General features: G+C 40.3%; 1 protein-coding gene across 2 annotated transcripts in view; it reads right to left on the bottom strand.

Moving 5' to 3' along the window:
- Window positions 1–1,852: 1,852 nt before the first annotated feature.
- nek6 (NIMA-related kinase 6) overlaps window positions 1,853–25,340 on the bottom strand; it is a 24,474-nt gene continuing 986 nt past the window's right edge. The window contains exons 2-10 of one of the 2 annotated variants that reach the window (XM_084382611.1): window positions 15,641–15,737; window positions 15,351–15,491; window positions 14,313–14,375; window positions 13,971–14,081; window positions 13,530–13,638; window positions 13,033–13,140; window positions 12,598–12,692; window positions 5,897–6,010; window positions 1,853–4,507 (exon numbers count right to left, since the gene is read on the bottom strand). In XM_084382611.1, the coding sequence (XP_084238737.1) occupies window positions 4,397–4,507; window positions 5,897–6,010; window positions 12,598–12,692; window positions 13,033–13,140; window positions 13,530–13,638; window positions 13,971–14,081; window positions 14,313–14,375; window positions 15,351–15,491; window positions 15,641–15,718 (930 nt within the window). In that variant the 5' untranslated portion in view covers window positions 15,719–15,737 and the 3' untranslated portion in view covers window positions 1,853–4,396. The remainder of the gene's footprint in view (window positions 4,508–5,896; window positions 6,011–12,597; window positions 12,693–13,032; window positions 13,141–13,529; window positions 13,639–13,970; window positions 14,082–14,312; window positions 14,376–15,350; window positions 15,492–15,640; window positions 15,738–25,340) is intronic. The other variant, XM_084382612.1, reaches the window with a different exon arrangement.

Here is a 25,340-nt window from a genome sequence, read left to right as displayed (position 1 = left end):
GGAGCATTTTAGGGTTCAGTATCTTGCCTAAGGACACTTCAACATACAGACTGCAGGAGCCAGGGATCAAACCACTAACCTTCAAATTAGTGGATGGTTGCTCTACCTTCTGAGCCACAGTCACCCCGTCATTTTTAGAGTTTATGGTGTGAAAACAATAGTCAGGTACTCCTAATAACCTAAAAACATCTTTTACTTACTATAATCTTTTTTTTTGTCTACACATTTTATCGATTCATAAGTTACTGTAAGGCCGGAGCATGCTGAGATCAGCAAATCCAGTGGTATCTTCTGGAGTTCCAGTCTTTGTTACTGTCCCTCCGCAGCAGCCCAACAAGGACACACAAAGGAGGTTGTTATTGAAAGGACTGTACCTTTGAAAGGGCACCCATTTGATTGATCAGCTTGAGCTGAAAACACTTCTTATTGACTTCAGAACAAATTAAGAACACGTGAAGTATTTCCGTTTTCTGCTTCGCTGTACTTCCACTCCTCGAATTTTGGAAGCAAATATTGTACTTTTACTCCAATACATTTATATGATAGCTTTAGTTATTTGTTACTTTGCAGAATACATGCTGCATCAGAGCCATGGCAGTTTGTTTTAAAATTATTTTATCAACAAAAAGATAAAAGAAAAACACTGATTCCAGTAATCAGAAAAATGCTGAATATATAATCTGATAATTGACCTGGCGGGTAATCGGTAATCTTTTGATAAATTAGTACATTTATTACCAGCAAATTACTTTTTACACTCCATACATACTTTAGACTTAAGCTATCTAATAGTAAGTGCTGTATCGTAGGCAACTGGACGTGTTTCAGCTTCTTGAAGACGTTTCACCTCTCATCCAAGAGGCTTCTTCAGTTCTAACTAACTGGAGGGGAGTTGCAGGCTTTTAAACACTGTGTGGGAGTGTCCTTACAGAGTCGTTAAAGACACGTGTGAGCTCTGAGTTTCAGAGTGTTAGGGCCACTTGTGGGTCATTGACCCGACCAGCCTTTATGTGGGTTGTTAGGGCTAGGTGAGTCCAGGTGTGAGTGGTTGTTAAGCTGTCTGGGGAGAGAACTCAGTACTGCATTGTAGGTGGGTGATAAGTAATGTCCTAGGCCACCTGCTCTGTTCAAAGACGGTCGTTCCAGTTTGACATTACATTTTTAACAGAAGAGTGATGATGATACAAATGATAGAAATCACATGCTCGGCTTAGTGGTCCGTTTAAAGGAGCACTCTGTAGTTTTGGGAAAGATATTTCAATCAGAAGAGAAAGATCTTCATTAACTCCTTTTTTCTGCCTAAACAAACTAAATAAACTCTCTTTGTTTTCATGACTGAATAAACAAACTGACCTTAATGGACAAAAGTCTGAATGTCTCCATAAGTACAGTATTTACAGTATGACACAAACAAAAGAAATCCTGGTATCAAAGGAGATTTAAACTACTTTATATAGAAATCATATGGTGATACTATGTTTCTCAACTAATATCTTCAGGTTTTTTCCTTTTATTTGTCACCCATCTGCATTTCACATCAACTGTACATGAGTCGAGGGTATAACATGCTGCACCTCTCCTCCAGGGGGTGCACCATGTCCACAAGTGAGATGCTGAAGATATTCCCAATCATAAATATTGAGAGGCCATTTACTGAAAAATGTAAAGTTGGCCCTCAGAATACAAGCCCTTTAGATATCGGTGTGATGAAACTACATATAACTATGGTTCTAACTATGTTGCTTCCATGATGTTAGGCCACATGAGAACAGTAGTGTGTATGTAGGAAACATGGAAATCCTGTGTTGCTCTGTAATTTGAATAACAAGGGTACAAGGGTCGGTTATTGTAATAAGAATACATTCTAATCTTTAATTTTAAAAACACTTTTTACTATAAATGCAAAAGAGGAAGCACTTGGCTGGGATCCCACACACAACCACATTTAATGTAATGATGAACGATAAAGTAGCTGGTAGAAATATAATAGTACAATACTTGCTTATAAAGATAAAGATAGAAGATATGAATTGTCTACACATGATGAAAACTGAAAGACTTTCCTGCTTCCTGTACGTTTTATTAGCATAAAATACAAGTTATCATTAACAAATGAATATAACAATGTTCAGTTATTCTGTCTAATAAGGCACTGTGCAACAGATATGCTCCTTAAAGACAATGTTAAACATTCTTGTTTAGTACTGTCTATCAAAATGATTTTCACAGCATCTCATTTCTACGGTGCTTAGTTTCACAGTAATAATGGTCTATGTTCACACATGTAGCCACTTTGAACATGATCATCAACTACATTCTGATAGTACATCACATGAAACTTTAATTATACGTTAATATCCTTGGACAATTCACCTACACCCACCACCTTCACACAAACTGTTATTCTGGGACAACTTTTGTGTGCCTGTTCACGTGTATGGAACAGATTGAGTAAAGATACTGCAACACGCAGTAATGTGCTCACTTTTTCAGTTGCCCTGGGATAATAATGACAACTTAAGCTCTAAATCTTTTTATGCTTTTTCTTTCCTTCTTTATTTCACTATCAACACTGAAATGAAATGCATAATATAAGAATTTAGGCAACATGAAAGTTGTCACAAATGGAAGTTTGTTAACTAAGCAGCTAGAAGAATGAAGTCAAGAGGTCGACACAGTTTCAAGAAGCACGGACAGTGACACTCAGACTGGGCAGTAGAAAAATAAAGTCCAGTCCAGAAATCCAGACAACTGAAGCCAGGAGGCTGTGGTGGATGATGATGATGAAATTTTTAAGCTCATTATCAAAAGATCTCAACTTAATTGTCTTGTAATACAGAGGATACAGTGAGATCATGACTTTGGAGGACTTATTTAAAAAATGGAGGGTGAAAACTGCAGCAGAGCCTGAGATACCTGACCAGACTCTTGGTCTGCAGTATGAGTCTGACATGTGTTTTTTATAACTTGTGAATCTGTGTGGGTGCGCGTGTGTGTGCCATCATGTGTGGTCCTACACTGCCAGGTGTTAATTTACCTCAAGATCTTGAGAATGCATCTTGCCAGTTTTAAGCTATGCACTTTTGGTCTAACACACTGTGGTTTAACTAATCGGCATCCTATGAAGAACTACTGTCAGCTGTATGTGTAGTTTAGGTCTGAGGACCAGCGAGAGAAGGGACTGTTTGTTTGATAACTGGCTGTTAGCATAGCTGCTATAGCATCAGCTACATCAGAAGTGGAGGGTATATTTCATTGGAAGAAGAGCAAAGAGAGCCTCTGAAGCTTTTCTCCATGAAAAAGATGTCTTCGCTCTTCTCCCGACGGACGCTCTCCTACTATTAATCTGATTAAAGTAAGCCTGTAATGGACAGCGAAAGACAGATGGTTCGTCCAATCACCTGCCAAGTACTTTTTGAAAGTTCCTGCCCTTTTACAAACAGTTTCTAGCGGTTCCCTTCTCGATGGTTCAGTGTAATAAACTATCTGGCATGTCAGGTTCAGTGTTTTTTATGTCTGCCCAAGGCCAAGTTTGAAGATGGGCCCCAGACCAATGAGTACTGACTAATCATGCAATAATGTAGTAATGACTACCGAGTACAGATGGGTTGGAACATGAACGTGTTGACAGGCCGGTCTCTAGCTATGAATATATCACTGTTGTGATTATCTTGAGATACTAGACCTAGAAAGTTATAAACCACCACAGTCACTCTAGCTTCTCTCCGCAAAAACTTCTTTTCATAAAGATAAATATATGTATCACATGTCAAGTTGTCTTGCTGACCTCCATCTCCTACATTATGCTCACAGCAAGCAAATGGTTAGATAAAGCTGAAATCATCCTCAGAGAAGTCTGACTTAGTAATTGCTGTAATTTTACCAATTGTGCATTTATACTCCTAAATGACGAACTTAAATTGACAAGAAAGAAAGAAAGGTATGATATGATTACATTGATAGACACTAGATGATAAATATTCTAATTGCCCAGTTCTACTACACACTTCACCTGACACAAAGGGTATGAACTTGGAATGCAAGCCCTATACAAAAAAGAAAGCTTAGAGAAATCTGTGATCATAGTGAGTCACAGCTTTCTATCTGTAGCCAAAGAAAAAGGCAGAAATGCGGTCGCCTCTCACATGAACAATCGTGGTTTCAGAAAATCCACTTTCCATGCGTGCTACACCACTAATGCACCTCTTCACATCCCCCACGACAGAAAACAAGTGGGTGTTTGGATGTTGAAACATCCCAGTCCACTTGTGCAAGTCTTCCCATGGATTCCTCCTGTCGGGATGAGGCAGACACTTTTCTGTAAGACCAGGCAGAGCGCACTTCTAGTGGTTTGAGCTCCTCAGACTGAGCAGAGGGGGCTTGCAGCAGATGGTGCTCAGGTGCTGGAAGTCCACATGTGCATCTGTTTGGCGATCTGCAGCACAAACACGATGTCCGGCCGCTGATCTGGGTCTGGGCTGATGCACATGCTAACCAGGTCCCGAAGCTGTGAAAAATGGGCTTTATTAGCTTAAATGGACAGTTTACCCCAAAATCCAATATATATTTTCCTCTTACCTGTAAGAGTACCTGCTGTGTATCCATCTAGACTGTTTTGCTGTGAGGTGCAGTGTTTTGAAGATACTGGCTGTAGAGATGTCTACCTTCTCACCAATAAAAATGGAACTAGATGGCACTCAGATTGTGGTGCTCAAAGCACCAAAAATACATTTGACAAACTCAACAGCGAGGAGTGGCTCCCATGCGTCAGAATCTATTCACAAATGACAAACTGTCAGGGTAGTGTAGCTCCCAGATAATAACAGCATTTTCATGTAAGATCTTTCTATTAAACTACACCTGCTAACTGTATCAATGTGCTCGTGAAGCTTGTGACATACAGATGTACACATTAATGACATCCACATAGACTGAGCTGAAAATATACTGTTTATGAGCACCATCCATCCACTCATTGTCTTTGCTTATCTGGGGTCTGGTTGCGGTGGGATAAGTCAGTCTTCCACACACAGTCCAACATCTATCTGTGGAGAGGTTGCTTCAGTCTTTATATGAGCAGATGTGTTGCTGTCAACTGGTATTGCTAACAATGACTAAAAACGGCTAACTTTGCTAGAACTCGTTTTCCAACTTGTAGTGACATGTGGTCATCCTAGGCTATGACATCATTCCCAGCTCCGACTTCTGATTTAAATGGAAGGCACCATTAGTTCGGTTAGCTAGCCTCAGGTCCATGTGTACATGCACACTTCCTTCTTCACAGTGATACGGTTGGCAGGTGTAGTTCGATAGGAAGGAATCAGTTTTTACGTGAAACTGCTCAACAAGGTTTCGTAGAGTTTTTCGGTGCTCTGAGTGTTACCTAGTTCCACTATATTGGAGAGAAGGCGGACATCTCCGCAGCCGATATCTCCGAAGCTCAGCAACTTACACTAAAACAATCTGGATGGATAAATGGCAGTACAGGTAAAATGAAAAATATGTGTTTTTGATTTTTGGGCTGATCTGTCCCTTTACAGCATAACGATGGTGTTGTCCAAAATGTATTCATCTTATCATTGTCAACCAGTCCCAGTGTTCAGTCAAAGTGTTCGTCAGTCTCTCAATACTGTACAAGCGGCTCAATAATTTCCTAAAACAACTTAGAAATAATATGAAACAGTTTGACAGCCAAATGTTAATCACTTACCTTTGAAGCAATAGTGATTAATAATAGAGAGACGAGCTAACTGGATTCATGCTGAGTGATACAGCTGGTTTTAATTTTTGAGTGACTGACTGCATATACAGTACGTTTTCCACCCTGAGAATGATGTTAATCAAAATGGCCTTCAACATGATTAAGAGCCAAACAGTTGATTTTGTGTTGTTCTACCTTCTCAGAGTAATGGTCAGGTGGGAGGGGAGGGTAGTCACACTGCTCAATCTTCTGACAGAGGGAGAGGAGGTTCATCTTATCCCCATAGAACGGACTCTGCAGTGCTGCCATCTGGAGGAAGAGGAGGACAGTCTGGATGAGAGAGATTCTTGCAAGGAGAAAGGAGTGGACAGTGAACGCTGAAAAAAAAACCTATTCAAAATCCAATGAGGACTACCCAATCCCCTGAATAATACCCTAACTAGAATGGCCCTCCGTAGAGTTCATACCTCATTCATATTCATACTGCCAAGGCCCAAAAGTTCCCTTTCATTCAATTAAGCCTAATCAAATATTAAACTCAATAGCCCTGTGAGCCCTGAGGTGGTGGTACTGCATCTATAACTAATAACTCATTACAGACGAAAGAAATCCCTTTTGATCAGTACACCACCTTTGAGCATCATGCAGTTGTTTTTAACAGTCCCTCAATTCTGTGCATCACTGTCTACAGACCACCAAAGCATGATGCTGCTTTTATCAGTGAATTTTCTGAATTTTTATCTATAATTCATGCCACTTATAATTTTATCATTATATCTGGTGATTTTAATCTGCATATTGATAATCCATCCGACTCCTTGGCAAAAGAATTTTTAAATCTACTAAGTTACTTGGACTTCACACAACATGTTACTCAGCCGACTCACAACAGAGGACACACTCTGGATTTAGTTCTTAGCTATGGCTTGTCAGCTACTGTGTCCTCTGTTGTTGATTTGGCTGTGTCGGACCATTACTGTGTGTTTTTTAATGTCACCAGTTTTATTCAGCGGGAGACTTCAGTGAGAACTGTCAGGAAACGCTATATTACCCCTGAAGTGGCTGCAAATTTTATTGATAATTTTGGTAAACATTCTCCAGTTACTCTACCTGCTTCCTGTGATTTTATCGTTGAACATTTTATGTCAAATCTCAAATCTACACTTGATCTCGTAGCTCCAATATCTACAAAAACGATACTGCCTAAGCGCACAGCCCCGTGGAGAAATGAAGAGATCAAAAAACTGAAAAGAAATTGCAGGGTAGCAGAACGGAAATGGAGAAAAAACAAATTAACAGTTAATTATGAACTGTACTGTGAACAATTAAAAAACTATAATAACGCTCTCAGGCATGCAAGAAATTCCTATTTTACAAGCATAATCACTAATCATAAAAATAATCCAAAAATACTGTTTAATACTATTGATCTGTTAATCAACCCTGTTTTTAACAGACATCAACACACTCCTACAGACTCCCTTTGCGAGGACTTTGCAGACCACTTCAGGGGTAAAACTGATTTTATAAGATCTTCTATTTTATCGAGTCAAAATACTGCTCTTAATACATTAGAAAGCTTGCTTTTACCCGAGGAAACACTGGACAGTTTTGTTCTGGTTGAAGCTGAGATGCTTGGTAGAGTTTTCTCCCAAGTAAAACCAACAACCTGCCTTTTAGACCCAATTCCAACATCACTTTTTAAAACGTTTTATGGATCCTTTGAAGTTGAGCTCTTGAATATTGTGAATTGTTCCCTTCAGACGGGCATTTTCCCTGCTGCCCTTAAAACGGCAGTAGTGAGGCCGCTTCTGAAGAAAAACAATTTGGACCCGGATGTTCTTAATAACTACAGACCAGTGTCCAACTTACCATTTTTAAGCAAAATTTTAGAAAAACTTGTTTTTATTCAGTTGAATGATTTTTTAAATAGTCGTTCTATCTTTGAGAAATTCCAATCTGGATTTAGAACAAACCACAGTACCGAGACAGCACTATTGAAGATCGTCAATGATCTTAGGTGCAACTTGGACTTAAACAAACTTACAGTCCTTGTGCTTCTTGACCTAAGTGCTGCTTTTGATACGGTAGATCACCCAACTCTTTTAAACAGACTAAAACATCTTGTTGGTGTCTCTGGTACTGCCCTTCAATGGTTTAGTTCTTATCTCAGGGATAGAAATTATCTGGTAAGTTTGGACACATGCTCCTCAAGGATACATGAAATTAAATGTGGTGTGCCCCAAGGCTCAATTTTAGGCCCCGTACTTTTTAACCTATACATGCTCCCACTGGGAAATGTCATCAGGAGGCATGGTGTCAATTTCCATAGCTATGCGGATGACACACAACTGTACATATCTATGTCTCCTGATGACACAGGGCCTATTGATGCCCTTTTTAAATGTATCTTAGACATCAAATCCTGGATGGCAGAAAATTTTTTACAGCTCAACCAGAGCAAGACTGAGGTTTTAATTATCGATCCTAAGGCCCAGGGAGAGAAACTTTTATCAAAACTGCAAACAATATCTTTAACTCCATCCAATCAGGTAAAGAATCTGGGCGTCATCTTCGACTCTGAGCTCAATTTTATTCCACACATTAAACAGGTTACAAAAACAGGATTTTATCATTTAAAAAACTTAGCCAGAGTCCGCCCCCTTCTCTCCCGTGCTAACACGGAGACGCTAATGCATGCTTTTATTTCCAGCCGTATTGACTACTGTAATTCCCTGCTTTCTGGTCTTCCTAAAAGAAACATCTTAAGTCTACAACTTCTACAGAACTCAGCAGCACGTGTTCTGACGAAGACCAGAAGGCGGGCTCATATTACACCGGTTTTAAAATCACTGCATTGGCTCCCTGTGTGTTTTAGGATCGATTTTAAGGTCCTTTTGATGGTTTTTAAATGTCTTAGGGGTTTGGGACCTTCTTATCTTTCAGAACTGCTTTTACCATATGAACCCTCGCGGACCCTGAGATCCTCCGGCACTGGCCTTTTGATAATCTCTAAAGCTAGAACACGAACGTACGGTGAGGCAGCTTTCCAGCACTACGGCCCCCGTCTGTGGAATAGCCTGCCGGAGGACCTGAGGGCCGCAGAGAATGTTAATATTTTTAAAAGCAGGCTCAAGACCCACCTATTTAACCTGGCTTTTAACTAATGTTTTATTCTCTTAGCCAATTTATATTTTAGTCCTCGCTATTTATTTACTTTTATTTATTTATTTATTTAGTTACTTTTACTGTTTACTTACTTATTTATTCCTATAGCAGAGCTGATTTGAGCTACTTTTAGTGTTTTATTTATTTAACTTTCTTATTCCGTATAGTTTTATGTAGTTTTTAGGTAGTTTTATGTTTGATGTTTTATGTTTTTATTGTCTCTAGTTCTTTTATGCTCTTATTCAATATCTCCAGTGTTTCCTTGGTGGGGGCTGTCTGCGCTGGGGGCTGCTTTCGGCCGTGTCTGGGATGTCTCTGTCTCGTGGCGAAAATCATCTGGGCTTGGTGGGGGGCCTATGGCAGTGCTTAGCCGCGCTGCTGTGGGGCCCTCGCTGGCCTGTAGCTGGGTGGGCGCCCGAGTGGAGGTGTCCTGGCCTGGGCAGTGGGCGGCCCCTGGTGCAGACGGCCTCCTGTGACAGCGCTTGCTGACTTGGCTCCTCTGTGTTCAGCCACATGTTTTTAAGATCAATTTTATTTGTGTGTGTGTGTGTGTGTGTGTGTGTGTGTGTGTGTGTGTGTGTGTGTGTGTGTGTGTGTGTACGTTTATATGTGCTGGGGTTGGGGCCTTGGGTGGGGTAGGGCGGGATGAGGGTTGTTTTTAAAACATGTAAAGCACTTTGTGCTACATTTTTAATGTATGAAAAGTGCTTTAAAAATAAAGTTATTATTATTATTATTATTATTATTAGCCCTCTAAATTTTAAACCACCATAACTGCTTAACAGATCGAGGATCAGCATCAAATTGTACTCATTCATAGATACCAGCCACCTAAATACACCTGATCTTGCCCTCTCTCGCAATGTTAAAGAAAGTAAAAAAAATCCTAGATCAGTCCCTTTATCTTTATCTTTATAAATGCCAATATGTGACACCATCAGCACGGGAAAGACTGACATTACATTTGGTGTGGATATTTACAGTCCCCAAAGGATGTCACGTAATATTATAGTCTAGCGCCACCATCAGGTCAGAGTTTGATCCATGACACAGTATCTTTCAAACTAGAAAAGAGAATCCTATAGAATCCAGTGTGACCATTCTTGGTCCCCTGAGGATGATTTCTAATCGTTCTGGTGAACCCCTGGACAACAGACGTTTTCAGGCCAAAATGTCAGGCTGCTAGCAGGCAGGGCTTCAGACAAGCACAATAGCTTTTGTGTTTGACCCTTGAAAGGATGCCAACTACCAAAATGGTAACACAGACACAGTAATGTTCCATGTTGCCCCTGACAAAGTTATCCTGCTACTTCTACAAGTCAGTCAATGAAAAAGTAACAACAGCAACACTGACATAAAGTTAAGTAATCACATTACACATTTTATGATATAAATGTACTTGTTCAGGACAGTAAGTTGTGCAATTTTAAAAAGTAAAAAGTAAAAATAAGTTGTGAAAGACGTGAGGGCAGAAGAGAGGAAGGTATGAAGGGTGAGAAAGTGTCTGGTTTCTCATGTGGTACATGTGGTGACACAGCCACAGAATAAGTGAAAGTGACACATAATGCTGCTCATTCATTCTTTGTTAGCCTGTCAAAACCTCCCACATGCACAGAACATCTCCAGAAAACAGAGGACTGTGAAACCATTGTGTCAGGAGATGACTATCTGACAATGGCTCAGCAGTCCAACAAAACACAGGGAAATATGACTAAGAACAGGGGATATCATGTTCTCAGTGGTGAAATGAAATAGCACTTTTTTTGTTCCCTCTCCAAGAGGGTGAAATGTCTACTTTATATGTTGTTTTATTTCATGATTTGCTGACATATAAAGGAATATCATCAGGTATCTGTCCACGTGGATGGAGAGCATATCTCCATACATATATTCTGATTTCCAACACAAGGGCCGCAGAATGAACGACACATTAGCTTTCCTGCTAAAGTCTCCTTCTTATCTAAATTACAGGCATAAACGCACGTGTCTCTCTTACTTTAGCCTGTGGAAAAAGCCAACAACGGTTCACTCGGGACAAGTGTACTGCTAATGTCAGTTTGCAGTATAGTCCGACCGATACTTTATTTTTGAGTTGGAACTTTTAAAATGTTATACAAACCATATAGCAATCAATAGTAATGTTTTTAAAGGAGACCTATTATGCTTTTTTGGTTTTGTCCTTCCCTTCAGTGTTCTTGAGGATGGTAAAAGCCCAGACTGAGCTCCACTGGGAGCTCCCCTCTCCCACAGAAAACACTGCTCCTGAAGAGCCTGAAAAGCTTTGTCAGCCTTTGATTCTGTGACTTCTTGACATCATGTCACACATTTGCATAATTTATGCCTAGGAGCTAGTTTGGCACATAATAATAAGTGAGCAAAGCTGCTCTGTTGTTGGCTGCACAGACCTGCACATCTTTAACTAGGGACCATGTTGTTTCAACAACTGTAAGCATGAAATTACAGGATGTATCTAATAAGATGAGGGCCAGTACAAGCTAAGAGCTAAACACAAGAGCTGCTCTGTTGTTGTCTGCAAGAATCAACACCAACGTCTTCATCTGCTCCCATCTGTAGATTTCAAGATCCAGTGGAGTCATTTTATTTTGGTGTACTTTGATTACTTCGATTAGCACCCAGCAGTTAGCTTGTTCATACCATACAACGACAGTTAGAAAGTTGTAACGTGAGTGGCCTGGTGGACAGTGAGGCTGAGGATAGTACCAATCATATTTCTTCTTAAATATGTGTGCTGGGGAAGTGTTTGTAGAAGTGCTGCTGACTGGAAGCTAAAAGCAAGACAGAGCTGACTGGAGACAGTGTTAGCGGTGCTGGCTGAGGCGTGTGTGAGCTGACCAATCAGAGCAGACTTGGTATTCAGGAGGGAGACCTTAAAGAGACAGGAGCTACACTGTGCAAAGTCGCTGTTAGCAAAGTGAGCCTCTGTTATCTCATAAGAATAACAAGCATTGAATTATCAGCTAATATTAGCGCTTTCTTGCTAGCTTGGTTAGCAAAATGCAGCCATAAGTCATGTTAACTGTAATCATCATAATAATTGGGATGTTAGTATTAACTGTCAAGAAACAGGCTTAAGACTAAATGTAGTCACCAGAGAAAAACATTCTAAAATGTTACATTAACTTTCATTAACTGACAACACAGTGTGAAAGGGTCTGAGACATGTGGACCACACCCACAAACAACTTCACAGTTATTAAAATGTACATGCGGTGTGCAGTGGATACACACGGTGCACCTCTGATTCACAGTCGCTGAGGTAGTAACTCGTCAATCACAAGGTAGCCACGCCCTAAACATTCCCTTCTTTCTCATCTATTTTACTCTGAACAGGACCACATTTCACACATTAAAAACATCATGCTGTGTTGAAGAAGACTTGTAACTAACAATTCAAAAGGGTCATTTTCTCATTGACTTCAACACTATCGGACTCCTTTTTGCAACCAGCAGTAGCAGACAAATGGATGCAGGTGGAGGCTATGTCCACTTCTATCATACAGTCTATGGCTAAAACGCTTTCTGTGTTGACATGCTGTTAAAGTAGATCCACTTGATCCAGTACTGGTCATCACCAGTATGTTGACATGTGGGGTGTAGCCTTGCAGCCTCCAGCGGCTGCTAGCAAGGCTTCTGTACTTACAGGTAGGGGAAGTTATTTTGTATATGGCATTCACTGTCAGTATAGGTCAAAGTGTATAAGAGCTTACCTCATACAGAAGACATCCCAGGGACCAGATATCTGACTTAAAATTGTATCCGTTCTCATGGATCCTCTCCGGTGACATGTAGTAAGGTGTCCCCACTGGCCCGGAGAGAGAGACAAATATATCAGATTATATGTTTGTACCAAAGCGAAAACAAAAAACTACTTGAGAAGGAGTGTTCTATCTGAAGTACATATAAGCTGTCACTGAATCAAGTCTTATTGATCAACGCCTTAAAAGGTAGGGAAGGCGATTCTGGAGAGAGTTGATGGTTGAGTCTCATTCCCAGGTTGCCAAACAGAGATGTTTTGGGAATGACAACCTGGGAATGAGACTCAACAATCATTCTCCAGACTCATCTTTAACACACTCTCACAGCTGACATATTATTAATCAGATTTTACAAACCGTATGTTGAAAAGACTTCTGTGGTTTTACCTAAAGAGTGGGCTGCCGTGGTTTTAGAGCTGAAGAAGCGACCCAATCCAAGATCACCAAGCTTTACCTCCCCTGTGGCTGTTATGAACACGTTGGCTGGCTTGATATCTGGTTCATACACACACACACACACACACACAAACGCTTGAACCTGGAAATATCCACACCCTATTTCCTTGTAGTCATACTGTACTTCTGTACTTAATCTGAACTGTTTGACTTATCATTGTTGAACTTGTCAGAAAATTGCTAACGGTTCAGAAACATGAAGATAGCCATGGTCACAGTGTGTACACTAAGTTATGTACTATGCAACTGCAAGTGTTAGAAAAGTAAGAAAGAGGTTGAGAAGGGAAACGATAATATGAATGCAAAAACAGATAAGGTTAGAAGGTGGTTTGTGTAGAGCAGAAGGATGGATGGAGGAGATGGTTAAGTGTGTATGGTGTATATGAGGACTGAGAGGAGGGATAGTAGGTCTGGGAGTAGTTGTTTACCACGGTGCATTACTCTGCGTGAATGCATGTGCTCCAGGGCGCTGCAGAGCTGCACAAAATACTTCCATATAGTCCTCTCTGGAATAAGTCGCCTCTTCTTCTTGAAGTACTAAACAAACAGAGGGAAGGATTGTTAGTCCATACAAAGTGACAATGCTTATCTGAAAGGTGCTCTCACATGAACAGGATTAGCATGGAAAGCATGTAACTTAGTAAAAGGGAGTTCATTTGGGAGAGAATTCCTGGGTAATACTGGGATGTCATTATCTGATTTTCAACCTTAATGTTGACACACCAGTAATCAACTTATCTAACACATACATTTCTTTATTCCTGGATGTAGCATCTGTTGGGTTTGGGTCACCTTCTGCATACAGCATCTGTGTACTGTAATCCAACTTAAAACTTTGAGTGTCAGAGGACTTTGCAGTAGTTCCTGACCTTTATCATCTGGGACAGGTCTCCGGCGTCTGCCAGCTCCAGAACAATGTTGAGCTCATTGTCTTCGATAAAGGAGTCTAGGTATTTGATTACATTCGGGTGATTCAGCTGCTGCAGTGGACAAACAGGAGAAAATGCTTGTTTAAAACTGTCATTTGTTCATTATAACATAGTTATAGTAGTTACAGCTTCAACAATCAAAATGTATAACTGCTTAAAGTGATCATCTACATGAGTGGACATGGTTGAAACAAGTATCAAATGAGCATTCAAATGTTTGACTTTGCCCTTATATTTCCTGTGTAACAATGCAGGACAATCTTGGTTGCTGATCAACTTTACCTTCAGCAGATCTATCTCTTTGATGCAGTCCTGACGAGCCTTGGCATCCATCATATCAAAGATCTGAAGTGACAGACATATTTTAGGTAATATAAGATCTAGTACCTCTATTCTAGGGGTGTCATGATTCTCAAAATCCGTGATTCAATTGGATTTTTTGATTTTAACATATTTTTTCGGCACCGTCATCTTTGAAGTATGTGCAAGTAGGTGCAGTGGTGATAAAAAAAATGCTGTGAGAAATCACAGATCTTGCTTTTGATTTTGATTATTGAAACTGAAAGCTCATTTTGATGGATTATTGATCTTATTCTTTAACTGTCAACAAACAAGTTTTCTGCTTTAACGTATCATTATGAAGTAAATGATGATGAACAATGTAATGGCGTTGACACTGGTTCCCTAAAAAGCTTGCTATCACTAAACAATTTCGTCTGCTTGTGCTTGTTTGGGTTGGCTGCAGTCGCGAAACGTCACCGAAGCCCGCTCAGAGGCCACGGCTTGGCCCTTCTCGGGAGCAGGTCCATTGTAGGTGCAGCCCGGCTCAACTCGGCGCAGTATAGCTAGTGATGGAAAAGCAAATCAGCGCAGCTCGGTGCGACTCAGCACGGTCAAAAGTGCTAGTGGAAAAATGGTGAAACTATGTAATGGTGACATTCTAAATGACTCCAAACATATATTTAGTGTCACTGTACTGACATTTCTTGTTACTTATCAGCTGATAATCACATCAAAACCAACATCTATGATGAGCTATAATCAGTCAGTACTGCAGTATGAACAATGTCACCATGTTGGTCAGGCTCTACATTTTATTTAATCAGTTTTGCGACCAAGAGTAAAATCTTAAAGACACATACAATATTTACAATATTGAATTAGTCAATTAATAAAACCACGTGCACTTACTTATTATCCTGACAAGTGCATCTGTATGAATTTAGAACACGCTCAGAATACTCAAAGGAGAAGTACCGAAGCAGAATCCGATACCTGGACTTTGTGTGTACTGAACCAGGACTTTTGAGGGTACTTTACCTGGACTTTCTTGAGTGCTACCAGCTGTCCCTCCAGCAGGTATGTGGCTTTGTAGACCTCACTGAACTGGCCCCGACCAATCTTCTTTTCAATACGGAAGTTAGCCAGAGTGCAGCAGTACTTATAGCTTGGCACGTTTTTCTGTAATAGAAAATGTCATATTAAAAGGCTGAACAAGTTACTGCAGTATAGTGCATTAGAACAGAAAGAATTTTTGATAGAAAGAACATGTAACATTGAGCTCTTTCTCTATTATAAGTACTGGGAACCTGTGTAATAACCGGTCATACCTGATCCTCTTGACCAGGTATCTTGTAGAGATTGTTGTGGTTGTCTAAGGTGGGCTGGTTGTTGTTCTGTGCCTCCATGGTGGCATCACACCAACTACTGTAACAGAGAAGATACCTGTTCAAATTTTATTTAATTAATTCAAACCGTATTTCTTAAGGAAACATGAGAAGGCAAAACACACATCACACACACATATCCTTGCAGGCTGCAGAACTTTCTACATGTGTCAAAGATCTACAGCTGGATCCAGATCGAGCTCAGACCGGACACGGTAAGAGACAACAGATGTTGAGTTTGAGAGAATATCAAAATCCTGGATGAGACTATCATAGCATTTAGGTCGCGTACAAATCATGAATAAATATAAATAAGTGATGTTGCCACTGAGTCTCATCAGACTTTACTTGGAGTTCTTCATGTCACAGTTATGGCAGTTTATGTCAAGTCTGCAGCTGTACTAGCTGCTGGGTAAGGCTGCTCTAAGAACAGTTAAACAGCTAACATAATTAACTTTTTTGGATTCATAGGGAGGCATGCCAGAAAAAGTCTGAATGAAATGTACAGGAGACCAAGAGGAAAAGTGATTTTGGGAAAAATCAGTGTCAAGTGTAAATGAGCTGGAGGTTTGTGTTGAACAATGGATGCAAGAAAAGGATTACACAAAAACTACTGTACAGATTTCAATGAAACTTGGATGGAGGCTGGGTCCCGGCCCAGGTTGAACCCACTTTATGGTGTGGATCTAGATAAAGGGAAAGATCCAGGAAGTCTCTCTCAATTTCTCTTTAACATTCTGTAGTGTCATTCTGAGGGCAAAACTACAGTATAACCACAAGAGCAAGAGTCTCATGAAACATAATTAAACAGAAGACAATAATACATCTAAATACTACATCAACACATGATCTTTAGCAGGGATTGAAGAACAATGAGAAAATGATTATTATAGCTTTAAGGCACCTCAGTTACAGCTACATAAACTAACTAACACTAACATGTGAGTACTAAACACTGTTCTGACAGGGGAGGTCAAGCTGACTGGGTGCCTGCGGTGTTGACTCATGATGATAGAGACCTTGTTCTGGTTTTAACTGGAAATAAAAAAGGCATTTCCAAACAAGTGGCTCACTGATAATACGTCTCAGGGTGAGCTGGTGAGTCTCTGCTTCACTGAGTCCTCTTGGCTTTTCTTGTGACTAGCTGAGTCATCTGAGCGTGATCTTGTGCCTCCTGCTCTCTCCATCAGCATAGTTGTTTTTTCAGAAGAAACAACCTCATTAACAACTGTTTACCTGGAGCTGCCATTGTCAAGTATGTGTTGATGACTTGTTTTGACAAAAAAATAGCTGCTTAATGTCTTAGCCTGTTTAAACTTGCTCTCTATCCCAAAACATTACGAGAATTACCCCTAAACACCCCTCTCCCTCTGATGAGTCAGATTTAAGTATTTAGCTGGGTGAACATGTGGTAACTTGCACTCAACCGTAACCTGCTTCGCTCTGCTAACCATTAAAATGTTTGTTATACCAAGTGGGCTTCATGCCATGACTTTGGAACAGATCTATGACACACATATGTCAGGCTGCTCTTAATTAGGGTAGTAAAGACTGTGCTGTTGTTGGCATTCAACACACTATAGCAGATCCACGGTATGTTGCCTGGCCTCATGGGCCCCCAGCTGTATGGTTTTCAACCAGAACACAGATACAAAGGCTGGGTGGAAGACGCGTGCTGAGAAAACTCCACAAAAGGAATCATCTCCCCGAGGAAACAAATGCCTTAGATTTATGATTTTTTCTAATCCACTGTCTCTTAGTATGCCTGGCTCTCACAGTGTTTCAGACAGAAAACTGTGAGATATATTTTAGAACAGGGCTCAGTGAACATAGTTTTAAAAGCTGCAAGAGCAGGGACAGATCAACGTGGGAATCCTGAAGAAACAGAAAACTATAGTGGTACCTACACATATAACTACAGTATGTGTGGATACATGGGTGGGGGGACTTTGTCAATGAAAACTGTCTACAATATATGCATACTGTAAGTGTGTGTGTGTGTGTGTGTGTTTGTGTGTGTGTGTGTGTGTGTGTGTGTGTGTATAAAAACATGACATGGAGCTTGACAGTGATATTACAGTGTAATATTGTTGACCAGCCAACTAACTATCAGACTAATATTGCTATCCCTCGAGCAAATGTCGCTGGCATGGCTAAAGCTTAACAAAAATTGATGGTAGCATTTATGTCACAATTTTCCCACACAGCAACACAGTCATGCGAGTTACTGCCCTGACAGATCCTGGGCCATCAAAAAGAACTACCCCTAAAGTAGATTTTTCTGGCACCAGCAACTATGGCAGAGGAACTTAGACATCGATTCCTCTGGTCCACACGCAGGGGAGGTCTGAACCATGTGGAAAAGAAACTTCAGATTGGAATTATTTTGACGATTGCCATATGAGTCACAATTTTAGTGGGAATGGTAATTTTTGCATTTCATTTTCACTGGAGAAAATATATTTTTCGCTGGGCTCTCTACCAACCAAACATGATCCCTGACATCTGAAGAGGGTGATTTGTAGGCCAGGGCATCTCCATAGCACCTCAATGTTTCTTTTATAATAGTATGTTGTTACACGTTTTACATTCATCAAAATATTGCAGCCCCTGTGATGTGGATATTGCACTATGCCATATTGTGATTTGTAAAATATTTCAATTAACTGTCCAGCCTAGTTCCTGAGTTCCTGAAATGGTTACTGGTCCCTTGGAATACTCCTACTGTATATATCTATTATTTTTATATATTATAAAAGAAGAGAGATCTCTATTTCAATTCAGAATCTCAAGAAACAAATCTTGACTTGAAGCCAACCAGATCCCGAGAGGTACTTTCCAGAGATACTGCCCATGACTTTTCATTTCTGTTAAGTCTGTGTGCTAATGTGAGACACTATATCAATTTTAACCCACACAGCTGTTTCCTCTTCCTCTGTCACAATGAAAAACAGCTCTGAGCCTCTCAAGAATGCACCAGCAATTTCCAAAGAATCAGTGGGCGGGAGATTCTTCACATTACAAAGGGTCACAAAAAAAACCATATAATTTCCTAAATTCTTAGTTGCTCATAGGTGTGACTGTGAGTATGTTTGTGTGTATGGGTGTAAACACTGTGATAGATTGGAGACCAGTCAGAGTGTACCCTTCCTCTTGCCTGAAGCATGCTGGGAAGACTTCAACCTCCTGCAATGGTCGGTTAATCACTGCAGTCAGAGATAAAATGCACAAATAACATTCCAGCGGGTCAAAGGAACTTTAAACAGACAGTTTAATGGGAGTTGATCAGCCAATGCAAAGAGTTCCCAGGTGTTTCAGTGGGGGTTTGTGTACATGGAGCAACACATGCAACACAGTTGGGCTGAGCAATAAAATTGCATACCTGTGGACACAACACGTTGTTATTCTGTGGTCATGATAATAGATGTAATGTCCTGTTACACTTTCTATATGAGGAACCAAAACTACTTGGTTAGGTTTAGGAAAAGATCATGGTTTGGCTTAAAATAACTACTTCCTTGAAACCATCACCACTGACTATTGGCTATTCAAACCCTGGATTAAAGTATTGTGACTGACTCGTCCCCGGACCTACTCTCTACGAGGCCTACCTGGCTCTATGTACTACATTTTTCCCTTGCTCCTGTCATTATTCCCCCCCTGCTGTGTAAATGTAAATGTAATCAATTCATTCTTGAGTCCAAGTGGACGTTTGTGCCAAATCTAAGTAAGTCCATCACAGCATTCTTGAGATATCGCGTTTACAGACCTCAGGCCACCCACGGCTATCACTGGCAGGGACGCATAAAAGATAATACACTTCCAAGTATATGGCAGTTGGTCGGGCATCCCAGAAGTGTCGAAGCGCGTAGTATGACTGCAAAAAATGGCGTTGGTCAGCGCCAGCCAAAGCAGGAAATACAACAAATCATTTCCATCACCTGAAATGGGACCATCCCAGCTACAACACTATTAATTCAATTAATGATTCATGAGTTTGGGGCAAAGCTAACTTGCATCGTTTTGTTAAGACAGGCAAAACATGTTGGCAGAGTTAAATGTTAACATTATGTTATTGTTTTTTTATGTTGAACTATATTCTAAAGTTAAACTAATGAACCGTCTGCTGCCAGTTTGAATAGTATCCTGATAGACTGAAGCCTGGAGAAATAAGATAATTTTTCAAATAATACAATATTGTGATAAAAGTCAGTGTTGAACAATACAGAAAAAAAATATTGTGATTAAAAAAAATTGCCAGATCGCCAAGGCCAACATCACAGAGAGCGCCAGCCAGCATGATAGGAAATAGTACGTCCAACTGTGAAATAAATCAACTGGACTAAAATAATAAATTGGGAAATAGAAATGAGCAAGGAAATAGGTAGATAAGCTGTGATCACACACACGCCCACCCACCTGAAAAAAACAGAGTTCTTCAGCTTCCTGCCATCTGAATTCTGGGTTTGTCCAGCTAACCGACAAAGCAGAGCAAAACCTTCCTCCAGTTACTTACACACTTCCCTTTTGACACCAATACTCAGGTGGGAATTTTGTTAGAATTTTGAGAATCACCGCTAATAAAAGACCGATGAACAACCAAACAGCCCTTTGACCTACAGGAATTAAACTTTCACACGTTGTCATTGGTGTGGCCACCACTCCTGAAAAATCGTGAAAATCTGGCAGATTAGATCAATATCATCTTTAAAAAATGATGGCAACCTATGATGGCATTCACGTACTGTGGAAGGACTTTCACGTTTGAGATAGATGTAATAAATGGACAGGGAAACCTAAATGAGGAGACTGAGACACCAGTACATCACAGTGTCTCTCCATACAAGATTTTTTGACCAAATCGTTCCAGGAACTCTGTAGAGGAAGTAATCTCAGGAACTAAACTAGGAACAAAAAGTCCCTTTGGAGTGTTCCCTATTTGTGTTCCCTCAACTTCTGAAGAGCCATGAATATAATGCAAATTAGAGCCATGGTGGATTAAAAAGGAAAGGATGTGTTCAACACAACACAGGGACATCCTGTTGTATTCTGTAGTTACAGTTGCATGTTTGAGTTTGATGTAATGAATGAAAGAAAAGGATATGGCAGATTTATTTTCCCCTCTTTAGCTTGCTCTCCCCAGGACCCTCCCTGTCTCTGTAATTTTTTCGCTCATGCTCTCAGCGCTCTGCTTTTTTTCCAAGCGTGACAATGTTTTTAATAGAGCCCGACCGATGAAGGATTTTTAAGGCCGATACCGATACAAATATTTGGTGATTAAAAAATCAAGTATTCCGATATATTGGCCGATGTGTGTATATATATATATATATATGTGTGTGTATATATTAAAAAAATCTAGAAACGTGTAACAAAACATACAACAGATTTCCGTAACATTGGTTATTTGTAGTTATTTATTTATTTTATCCTAGTTATTTATCCTCACTGAAATAATATGATAATGCAGTTTAAAAATAAACTTGTTTGTTTTATTGTCACAACAGAACAGAGGAACATCAAAATTACTAGCCAAGTCAGTTTCACTCTCAGCTTACACGTAACTGCAGCAAAACTGGACATGGTAGTCACAAATTTTGTCATGCTCATTTGAGTTAAAAGAACTGATGAGGATGTTCTTTTAATTGTTATTCAAGCAATGTATTTCTCGTGACAGATGCCAACTCACCATGAACACACTTCACCGATGATCTCAGTCGTGGATAACTGGTTTGCTCTGCCCGACTCTGGCTGGATCAGCTGGTTGTCGGGTTTGTGGCGTTCTAAACACGAGTGTTGCCAACAGGGACGTTGTAGAGTGTCCTCTGGTGGACAAACTATGCAACACCAACACTCATAACATGATTGAAGGGTGTTTCGTCCATTTTTATTTTATTTTTTAAATATTCATTTATCGGCTATTGTAAATGCCGATACCGATAGTTTGGAAAATGCCTAATATCGGCCGATAATATTGGCCAGCCGATATATCGGGTTTTTAATCAATTAATCTATAAATTTTTTTTTTCGATTAATCTATCGATTATTTTTTCAATTAATCTTACTATAATTTTTTTCTCATTACTCGATTAATATAACAACGAATTTACCCGAAATAACATTTTAACAGGTTTAACTGGTAATCTGTGCAATCCTAATATATTTGGATGGTGACAAAAAGTGAATTCATACTGGATCCAGCAGTGCAGCAAAAACGCAGGTTTCCCCATTCATTTCAATGAGGGTGCTCTGTTTTGGCAAAACAATGCAGCAGCAAAGTTGAGGCTGACACATCACATAACATAAACTGGCGATTAGGCCTGCCCGATAAATCGAATTTTCATTGTCATCGCGATATGAACATGTGCGATAAACACATCGCAAAAGACTGCCTGACACGAGATGAATAAGAAAAATCATTTTGTTTACATGCGGCATTGCATGCACCGTGAGCATGCTAACATTTAGCCTATCAGACGGAGCCCTGGATACAAGGGCCAATCAGATGAAGCCCCAGCTAGCCGTTAGCTATCCTGACAAAATTAATCGGCATCAGTTTGGTGGTGATTGCCAGGTTATGATGGCTGAGGGAGGAGAGAAAAGCGATGAAAATGGTCGACGAAGAACAGCACTTCTGCTATATGGAGTTATTTTGGATTCAGGAGAGACAACGTTGTAACGTGGGCTGGTGAAGGGGAAGGTGATGGTCCACTTTAGTGCGGCAACGCCGGGTAGCTCCGGCTACTCAAGATATGGCAGGCAACATTGGGGGTTTCCGCACGGCACTTTTATTTATAACACTGACCATGCCATGCCAGGTCTCTAAGGCACTAATGTTACAGGCATCCGTGCACACGAACACACCGAGGTTCTTCTACCGACAGTTTACAAAATAAAAACACATTAAAAGGGAAGTCTTCGCTCTGTTAGCGGTATCCTTTCTTTTGAGGAGCGGAAGTACACCTGCTCTTCTTCATCGTACAGGTTACATTACCCATTAAACAAAAGGAGGCGCCACCTAGTGGCGCTACATTAAATAACTCTGACTGTTACAACATGTTACAAAGACAGGTACTGTGTAAGCACATCAGCACATCTTCAGCACATCAGGGAATGTGGTACATGTCTGAAACCTAACAAAGTTAACATGCTGGTTTTCTTGGCCAAGAACTTGTGTTAAGGGAATAACTAAGGTTGTAGCTTGATCTAAAGGGTAGATATGTTTTCCTGGTTTTATTTTCTCTTGATTTAGTGGGCTGGCCCTACTCTATCTCAGTTCATACTATAGATGTTAGGCAGAGTCAAGGGCCTTGATGATTGTGATGAGAGACATTACAGTTAATATAAAGTGCCAGGTTTATTATATATTTTTTTAATTATGTAAGTCGCTTCCCCCTGGATTTTTTTTTATTTATTTCAACTCTGCATGGTAATAGATGTTTTGGTTGAGTTTACAAGAAAATAGTTTAAAGGGAGCAGGGGAAATTAAACTTTAATTTCATATAATTATAATGTCTTATTTAAATTAATGTTCTGCTTAATTGGTTGGGTATTCATGTGCAGTTTGTTCGATAAAAGCATGTTCAAAATAATTTATTTCATTCTTTATTCAGTGGGCATTGGCTATTCAATGTTTCGGGTCTATGTTAGCTGTCTACATATTAATGCAGAAACACTATTATTAACTGTATAGTTAATAATATGCAAACTTCAATATTTGTTTATTTATCGCAAGTTATATCGTCATCGCAATATTGAACAGTGTTATCGCACATTGCAGATTTTCCTCATATCGTGCAGGCCTACTGGCGATCAGACAATGACTGAAGCCACAGTGGAGTGCAATGTGTCATGTGTATTCACTCAGTTTGGCATTGTGCACCAGTTTAAAACACATCCGTGGATGCCAACTATCACTGTAGGACCGGCATGTTTAACCTACTGTGGCAGAGAAACAACCGGAGATCATAAGCAGAGTAGAATGGGTCAGTAGCTGGGCATGTTATTTAGCATGGATAAATACTACAGAGGGAACACAACAGACCTTTCTCTGTGTAGCGTTAAGTTTCACTTTCACTCCAGTTCGGTATTGTCTCCCAGTTTAAAACACACAGTAATGATCTGCCTCATCCTGGTTCTTTCTGTTATTTTTAGTCCCTCGATGAGGACAAACAATCACTAGTAGGAACCAACATGCCAGTAGCATAACAGCACAGCAGCTTCGTCTTTCAGCAAACCGCGGGGGTTCCCAACGCGTCACACACACGGACCATGGAGTGACACTCCACACCGCCGCACTAGCCTGCGATCCAGTGTGAATCCAGCCGCCCCAGGATGCTTCCGCTTCAAGTGCTCAAATATAGCAGTAGTACTGCTTACATCCTCCACGTCGACACACGTTACATAAATCGACGTATTTTACGAAATCAAGTAAGTCGACGCATTGCACCAGCCCTACTTATCAGTCTGACATTCTTCTTTGCAAAAATATGCATCATGACCACACAAGGCCAACTGTCACATACTTAGCAGAACGTGGACTGTGGGCTTAATCAGTAGGAATGGGTTAGAGTTATGGAACATCACACCAAAGCTATAGATGGAACAAAAACTGACACATTCTATGTGTCACTTTATTAAAATTGAACTTCGTTGTTGCTCTGTCACAGTTGTTAAGCAGCCCAGTGGAAGTCAAAGCCACTCCTACCAGCAAGCACTGCTGCAATCTGTAACAATAACTTATAACACGTGTCAGAATAATAATCTGTGGGTTTTTTCCACCCAAAGCCTAATGTTCATAACCATGCTGCCAAACAACACTGCGTTCAGCTTTGTCAAACTTTGGACACGTCACTTCTCCCAAACCTCGACTTGTCAAAATGTCAGAGAATAATGGTAGAGCAGCATTTACAGATATTCAGTGAGGACGTGAGAAGACATGGCTTCCTGCTGCGTGGTTAATAACCAGCCCTCCCAGTCACACAGGACACTGGCTCCGTGTCACAGCTGACACGTGACTAATTTTAGCCAGTTATTTGACCTTGGGTGCCCAGGCATCCTCATAACCAACAGCAACTATCCTTTCAACACTGTCCACCCCACACCCGGCCCCCCACCCTGCAGCCAGTGTTCTTCCCTGCTACGACTGTTACATGTGATGCATTTAATGTTCATTTATACCACCAACAACACCCACAAACCACTCACCACAAACAGACACGAGGTCCTACTTTCACAGTCCATGTGATCATGTTAACATGCTGTTCTCGTTGCTGGAGGTGTGTGTGTGTGTGTGTGTGTGTGTGTGTGTGTGTGTGTGTGTGTGTGTGTGTGTCTGAGTCTTTGCTCGTGTAACATTGGTGTCATATGCTTGATTTGGTCTCACTATGTAGTTTTGGAGAAGAAATTCAAACTCAGAATTTTAATATTTACGATATTGAGGTAATAATACAAACTTTCTCCATAAGTGAATAAACAAGCTGTTCTCAGAGGAAAATAAGGTCCCAGAAACCTGAAGCTACAAAGGTGGCAGGGTCCGCCACATATAAACAAAGTAAAACAGTATTAATTGTCCTGTCCTTTAAGGTCAGTTTGTTTATTCCGTTTATTCACTCATGAAAACAAAGAGAGTTTGATTATTTAG

This window comes from Pagrus pagrus (assembly GCF_965226575.1).
Source record: "Pagrus pagrus genome assembly, chromosome: 19".
Taxonomy (NCBI): Eukaryota; Metazoa; Chordata; class Actinopteri; order Spariformes; family Sparidae; genus Pagrus; species Pagrus pagrus.
Note: the sequence above shows the minus strand (reverse complement) of the source record. Positions and strands in the feature narration are given on the sequence as shown.